The sequence below is a fragment of the Alosa sapidissima genome, chromosome 20, assembly GCF_018492685.1.
Source record: "Alosa sapidissima isolate fAloSap1 chromosome 20, fAloSap1.pri, whole genome shotgun sequence".
Classification (NCBI taxonomy): Eukaryota; Metazoa; Chordata; class Actinopteri; order Clupeiformes; family Clupeidae; genus Alosa; species Alosa sapidissima.
The window spans coordinates 30402485-30410977 of record NC_055976.1 but is presented as its reverse complement, the minus strand read 5'-3'; the positions used below and the strand labels follow the sequence as shown (position 1 = coordinate 30410977).

Sequence of the window (8493 nt, the reverse complement as noted above, 5' to 3'; positions counted from 1 at the left end):
GGTTTTGATAAGACAGACAATTTCAAAAGCAAGCACTGTCGCTTTGCACACACATTCCTCACACAAACATCTTATCACACCCGCCTCATTACTTTTAATCATTCAATGGCAGACACACACACACACACACCTTTCATACTCACCTTGCAGACAACTTCACATTCACTCACTCCTTACATACATACACACACACACACTCACAGAGATTACATTCACTTTCTCACACACGCACACACACACACACACATCATGAAGAGTTGTTGAGTGCCTTTCTTTTCTTTTGTTAAGCCTACCTGTGACGCCTCGCCTGATATTACTAGGTATGTTTGTTGTACACTAGAGTAATAATGATCAACATATACATATTTAAATCAACTTTTGAACACTAAAGGTTTTTTTTTCTGTATTGAATTTTGTTTGGACAAAATCCTAAAAGGAATCTAATCATAGTTGACATGTGGATCTATATCTTAAATTGAATATGATAAATTATTTTTTTCAGGTGAACGACAAGGTAATCATCAAAAGTGGATGGTCAGCATTGAATCCTTAATCGTTTGTGAAGGGTCCAACCTCGCCACATTTCTAACAGGCCTTGCGACATGTTTCTCCACCTTCTACATTCTGAATCTGCAATATCAGGAGGAGGCAGCGTGTACCCTTGAATTCATCCAAGAGGTAAGTTCATGTCACACTTTCGAACCAGAATTTGTTTTATGTGTGGTATGTATTGGGGGAGGGGGGGGGGGGGAGAAAGTGTGTTAACGTTACAAATTCACATCCGATTCATTCACTTTGGCACAATTTTCCTCTACATGAATCCTAGTGTACCCTATCAGTTTTTGTAACTCTCTCTCTCGCTCTCTTTCTCTTTCTCTCTCTTACAGAGAAAAGTACCAGAAGAAGCCTAAGAACAATCACTAATAAGTAAAATGAATGTTACTTGATTTCCTCCCTGATTTTCATTTATACTCATCTCTGTACTTTAAATTCTTCTGGACATAATCTGTCAGTTTATTCATTCTCACATGTACACAAGCCCAATGCGATGCAATGATATTGGTAATTGATAATATTATTATAATAATAATATATTATAATAATATTAATTATTCTGTATCTTATTTGATTTTGAAATAGTACTACTGTAGATAACATGTCTACATTTTACATACATATGTGCCTAATGCGATGTTTTTATTTTCCATGATAATTCTTTTGTACCTTATTCCCGATTTTTGAAATACTACTAGATCACGTGTCTACATTTTACATTCATACGTGATACACGAGCCTAATGCGATGTTTTTGTTTTTCATGATAATTCTTCTGTACCTTATTCCTTGTTTTTTGAAATACGATTTTCAAAATACTACTATGTATCTACATTTTACATTCATACATGATACACGAGCCTAATGCGATGTTTTTATTTTCCATGATAATTCTTCTGTCTTATTCCCTGATCCTGAAATACGATTAGTCAGTCTACATTTTCCTAAATTACTATTTACTATTATCTTGCTTCATGTCCCTTCATCTTTCAAATGATTACTTTACTGTTAGACTGTCAAGTAAGCGCTGTGAAATAAAATATCTGTTAAACTACAAATAAGTAACTGATGTGAAAAAATGGATTTTTATCTTTAAAATGTGATTTGAGAGTGGATGAACTCAATATATGGCACTTGTTTCCTGTAATTGTAAAACATTTTTTTCTTGTTACCTAACATGAAAATTATGTTATATACTTAAGAGGAATTTAATGTTATGGTAGTCTGGCGTTAAACAACGGGAAGCTCCTGGAAATCCTGCCAGTTGTTTCCTGTTAGTTTACAGGAAATGAATGTTGCTATTTTACATTAACGTAATGTTAAACCAGGGCACCATTAAATAATAATGGACTGCCTATTCATTCCAAGTGATAGGTGAAGAATTTGAGGTCTTGAAATACTGTATTGATGCCTGCCTTGACGGCCAGTCATTAGAGTTGGTGGCATAAGTATGTGTATATTTTCAGACTCTGTTCTCTGTCTCTTTTCATGAGCAGTAACCAGAAAATTAAGAAATCCATACAAGGACTCCACGGCCCTGATTGCTTCTCTGTCTTCAGCAGATCTTAAAACTGACAACAATCCTGATAAAGTGTGCACGTGATCAGAGTTCCCCATACAACCTCTCATGCACAAAAGAACCCACACCTCCCCTTTGTATGTCCTCAGCACATCGTAAAACATCACCAAAAAAATGCCTAATGTCATCTCCATTGGCACATACCAACAAAATACAATTCCACAAAAACAGCACTTGAAAAGTACACCTGAAGGCTTTGCATAACATCATACTGAGCAACAAATTAGGAAAAGTATGAACAATAGGAATAATGTCCTGCAAAGTATTTCCTGATATGTCACTTCCCTCAATATTAATTTCACTTCCTGGTTAACTTCTAATGTATGTATGTGAAAGTAGAATGTATGTATGTGAGAGGAGAATGTATGTAGCCTATGTGAGAGGAGAACGTATGTATGTGAGAGAGGCAGTATGAATAATGTCTTACACGGCCCCTCATAGTATTGGATCTCTGTTTATGTGTGTGTGTGTGTGTGTGTGTGTTCAGTATTGGATCTCTGTTTATGTGTGTATGTGTGTGTGTGTGTGTGTGTGTGTGTGTGTGTGTGTTCAGTATTGGATCTCTGTGCTGTGTTCGATCTGGTCTGGTTTGTCCTTAGTTCTGGCAGCTCTCTGTGTTCTCTGTGTGTTCTGTCATCTGGAATGTACATTTTAATCTCCCCCCTCTCTCTCTATCACACACACACAGAACAAATGCACGCACGCGCGTGCGCGCGCACACACACACACACACACACACACACACACACACACACACACACACACACACACACACACACACACACAGAACACATGCACGCACGCATGCACGCACACACATGCACACACACACACACACACACACACACACACACACACACACACACACAAACACTCACACACACACACACACACAAACACTCACACACACACACACACAAAGAACGCACACATGCACACACACACACACACACACACATTTGGCATCAGCAACACACCTTACATTTTTTAAGATTTGTCCATGCTATTATGACATCACATCCTGCTGCACATATGGCAGTCTCGCTCAGAGTCACCTCAGCGCACCAATCACAGCTGCTTGGGCCAAAAGCCAGGATCAGAGTAGAATCACTTAACCTAATGGGCCCAAAAACCCTTTCAGACTGGAGTTTCGCTCATCTCATTTAAAACTCACTGCTGAGTGTGTGTGTGTGTGTGTGTGTGTGTGTGCGTGCACAAGAGAGATCACATGTATAGGACAGACAGGCCAACAGATAAACAGAATGACCGACTGGTAGATTGGACTCACTGGAAGCAATGTACTCAAACAACACAACAGCCTCTCAATGCACTCATACAACACAACAGCCTCTCAATGCACTCATACAACACAACAGCCTCTCAATGCACTCATACAACACAACAGCCTCTCAATGCACTCATACAACACAACATCCTCTCAATGCACTCATACAACAGCACAGCCTCTCAAACGCTCATACAACACAACAGCCTCTCAATGCACTCATACAACAGCACAGCCTCTCAACAGCCTCTCAACAGCCTCTCAATGCACTCATACAACAGCACAGCCTCTCAACAGCCTCTCAACAGCCTCTCAATGCACTCATACAACAGCACAGCCTCTCAAACGCTCATACAACACAACAGCCTCTCAACAGCTTCTCAATGCACTCATACAACACAACAGCCTCTCAACAGCCTCTCAATGCACTCATACAACAGCACAGCCTCTCAAACGCTCATACAACACAACAGCCTCTCAAACACTCATACAGCACAGCCTCCAAACTATCTTAGTGCCGTGTTGATTCAAAACAGACATTTTTAGTGCAGGTGGAGACAGATTGTTAGAAGACTTTAGACTGTCATTGTACGTGTAGCCATATGTAGACGGGCATTGTTAGTGTAGTTGTATGTAGACTCCAGATAGTTCCGTTCCTGCGTTTCTTCACATAGTTCCGTTCCTGCGTTTGTCTGACGGCGGTGAAGGTCTGTGAAGCCCAGAGCTCTTTAATTAAACATAACAGGGGGGACACAGAGCAGCTGAGAGAACACTTTTACCACCCACACACACACACACACACACACACAGAGACATGCACACACACACCCACGCTCTCTCTCACAGACAATTATATAATTACAGCTAGCGTGCGTACACGCATACCCGCACACACACATATCTACACACACATACACACACATACACACACCCACACACTCTCACACACATACACACACAAACACACACACATACTGTATTTACACACACACACAGACACATACACACATATTTACACACACACACACACATATTTACACACACACACACACACACACACACAGTGTCTCCTCTGGTGAGCAGGACCATAGGGCTAGGGGCCTGTACTGGAGAGTTCCTCTAAACAGTTTAAAAGACAGAGTGTGGGTGTCCAATGTGGTCAGAGTATAGTGAAATAAGTAAGTATAAATACTCTTTGTCTCTGCATTTATCCCAATCCGTGAATTAGTGAAACACACTCAGCACACAGTAAACACACAGTGAGGTGAAGCACACACTAATCCTGACGGCGCTCAGGGGGGGCTGGATGACATCACACGTGTAACAAATAATGTGAAATATCTTAAAAAAACATAGTAGCACAAATGTTACTTTTAACGGTACAAATGAGCACAAACATAGCACAAACGATTGAGACTATTTTGGGGAAATTTGAACAAGTATGGGGGGCTATGTGACGTCACTGGCCAGAAAATGTAAAGTTTAATTACTTAAAACCCTTAACAGCACAAATGATCATTTTTACGGCACAAACGTAGCACAAACGAATAGCAGTGTTTTTAATCATTTTTGAATAACATGGGGGGCCAGGTTCACACAGGTCTGCCCATCTTCTGGTGGATTCAGTCATAGCAATCCTCTCCACCTCATACAACCAGGTGGCATCTGGATGAGTCTGTCCACCCCTGCGGTGCTCAAGGTCGACGTGTCTTTATTATCCCCAAGGGGCAATTAGTGTTACAGCCAGCTGAGGAGACCCAGCCATTAGACATGAATACAACAGAAAAACATAACTAATGAATTTTTGACACACTCATGTGATATGAGGCTGTGTAAAAGGCCAGTGACAGCAGGTACAAGTGAGCTCTTAGACCTCCATCTTATATCTTATATAATAATCATAATAATAATAATAATAATAATAATATAATAATAATAATAATAATAATAATAATAATAATACGTTGAATGTAATCTAATGAAGTTGAATCTAATCTTTATGTTTTATCTCCATGTTATATCTGTTGGTTCTCCATCTGCTTGAAACAAATCTGCGTTCTGACGGGAGAGATGTGAACTCCAAATCTGTGTTCTGACGGGAGAGATGTGAACTCCAAATCTGCATTCTGACAGGAGAGATGAGAGATGTGAACTCCAAATCTGCGTTCTGACGGGAGAGATGTGAACTCCAAATCTGCGTTCTGACGGGAGAGATGTGAACTCCAAATCTGCGTTCTGACGGGAGAGATGAGAGATGTGAACTCCAAATCTGCGTTCTGACGGGAGAGATGTGAACTCCAAATCTGCGTTCTGACGGGAGAGATGTGAACTCCAAATCTGCGTTCTGACAGGAGAGAAGAGAGATGTGAACTCCAAATCTGCGTTCTGACGGGAGAGATGTGAACTCCAAATCTGCGTTCTGACGGGAGAGATGTGAACTCCAAATCTGCGTTCTGACGGGAGAGATGTGAACTCCAAATCTGCGTTCTGACGGGAGAGATGTGAACTCCAAAACCAGCAGACTGGCCGGGGTGGGCCAGAGTGGACTGGGTCAGACTGAGGGACCTGTTACAATAGAACTGACCCGTTATAATAGAACTGACCTGTTAGAATAGAACTGACCTGTTAGAATAGAACTGACCTGTTAGAATAGAACTGACCCGTTATAATAGAACTGACCTGTTAGAATAGAACTGACCTGTTATAATATAACTGACCTGTTACGATAGAACTGACCTATTAGAATAGAACTGACCCGTTAGAATAGAACTGACCCGTTAGAATAGGGGGCTGAATAGAACTGACCCGTTACAATAGAACTGACCCGTTAGAATAGGGGGCTGAATAGAACTGACCCGTTAGAATAGGGGGCTGAATAGAACTGACCCGTAGGAATGCTTAAGGTTAGACCTTTTCCAGGAGGTGTGTGTGTGTGTGTGAGTGTGAAAATGTTACAGTGCTCTGAATGGTGAAAGTGATTCAAGTTTAATTCATATCCATCTACTGTGAGGTTTTACTTCCATAAAGACAAAATAAAAGGAAAGAGATGAGAGAAAAGGAGACAGAGAGAGAGAGAGAGAGGGAGGGTGAATGAGAGAGGGAGAGAGAGGGAGAGAGGGACACACACACACACACACCCACACATACAGCTGACACTACACTACACATTACCCCCTAATGGCTTTGACTGCTTTTCATCATCCTAAATGGAACGCCGTCGTCCAGATAATCTCATCGTATCGTAAAGTTATACACCTTCATGTTTTACTACAGATTCATCGCTGGAGTGCACATACACACACACACACACACACCTTATATATGTCTCACAGACAAACACACACACACACACACACTTCCTCTCTCTTTGACACACACACACTCTCCCTCTCACTAATGCACACACACACACACACACACATACAGAGACAGAGACAGAGACAGATGAACATTTCCTCTAGATCTTTACTGATGCTCCCAGGCAGTGCCTCAGTAGAACAGTGCAAGACTCCGGTCTCAGGCGACTTAAAACAAACAGAAGCAAAGCACAGAGGAGGAGAGAGATGGGGGGAGAGAGAGAATGAGAGAGATGAGAAAGAACTACACAATGATAGAGGAGAGACGGAGAGAAAACAGAGAGAGAGAGAGAAATAGAGGAGAGAGAAAGAAGATAATGTTGAAATGAGGATGAAAAAGAGATACACTAACTTCATTGGAAACAATAATATTAACATTTAAAATAAATCAATAAATAAGTACAGAGATAAATAATGTTTTCTTTTACAGTGAAGTGACATATATTCATTCCTCCAACAGTCATGTTGAAAAGTTCCTTAAAAAAAGGCTGCTTCAGAACATCAAGAGGTGCCAATCACAAAGCAATATAGGCGGGTTATTATGAGTGGGAGGGGTTTGTTCGGAAATGGGCGTGGCCACTAACATCACTCTGATGGGCGTGGAAGGGGAAGGACAGAACCAGCACATGCACCTAAACTGGTGGTGATTGGACGATGAGGAGAGAGCTGCACTGTGATTGGTCAGACGGACGGGTCCTTGCAGATGACGATCTCCAGCTCCGTGCGGTACAGTCTGCCTCCATCGGACAGGGCCATGATGCTCTTCTTGTAGCTCGACAAGCTCTTAGCGTCCACCACCTGCACACACACACAATCACAATCACAATCACAATCACAATCAACTGATCTATTTGTCTATCTACCTACACCGAAATCCTCTTAGTGTACACTCCCCCCCCCCCCCCCACACACACACACTCACCATTTTGTTCTTCTCAAACAGATCCTTGAGCAGAGTGTCCAGCTCCTGCTCATCGATGTATCCGCTGCCATCCTGGTGAGAAAAACAACAATAATAATAGCTTACATTTATATAGCGCCTTTTAGGATCGCCAAGGTCGCTTGGCAACAAAGGGATGGGTAGGGAATGGGGTCAGAGGCCAAAGGCCTCAGAGAACAGGTGTGTTTTACGGTGTTGTAACATCACTGTGTGTGTGTGTGTAGGTGTATTTGCGATCACTCTCTATACACCAGTCAATCCCTGGCTTAAGACACCTTTTATTCAAGTGTGTGAGTCTGTGAACATGTGTGTGTTTGTTTGTGTGTGTGTCTGTCTGCATGCGTGTGTGTTTGTGTGTGTGTGTGTGTGTGTGTGTGTGTGAGAGAGATACAGCATAAGAAGAAGAGAAGACAGCATAGGTTTGCTGCATAATTCTATTAAGAGGATCAGGGATTTGGAGAAGCCTTTTCTTTGATGTTCAGTGTACTTGTCCATTGGAACTGAAAAAAGGTGTGTGTGTATGTGTGTGTTTGTACCTGTGAGTACATCCTGACAGAGAGAGAGAGAGAGAGACTGTGGTACTCACTTTGTCGTAGTAGTTGAAGATGGAGTGGAACTGCTCAGCAGATACTTTGATGCTCTGAGGACAAACACAATTCACAGGATCAGTCCCACCCGCTGGAGCTATAACCCGCTAACCTGCTAAACAGCTGGAGCTATAACCCGCTAACCTGCTAACCAACTGGAGCTATAACCCGCTAACCAGCTGGAGCTGTAAC

At 41.8% G+C, this 8493-nt stretch overlaps 1 protein-coding gene across 1 annotated transcript in view; it reads right to left on the bottom strand.

Moving 5' to 3' along the window:
- Positions 1 to 6865: 6865 nt before the first annotated feature.
- Positions 6866 to 8493, bottom strand: part of LOC121694707 (calretinin-like) — a 23373-nt gene continuing 21745 nt past the window's right edge. The window contains exons 9-11 of the mRNA XM_042074995.1: positions 8301 to 8354; positions 7697 to 7768; positions 6866 to 7572 (exon numbers count right to left, since the gene is read on the bottom strand). Of these exons, the coding sequence (XP_041930929.1) occupies positions 7456 to 7572; positions 7697 to 7768; positions 8301 to 8354 (243 nt within the window). The 3' untranslated portion in view covers positions 6866 to 7455. The remainder of the gene's footprint in view (positions 7573 to 7696; positions 7769 to 8300; positions 8355 to 8493) is intronic.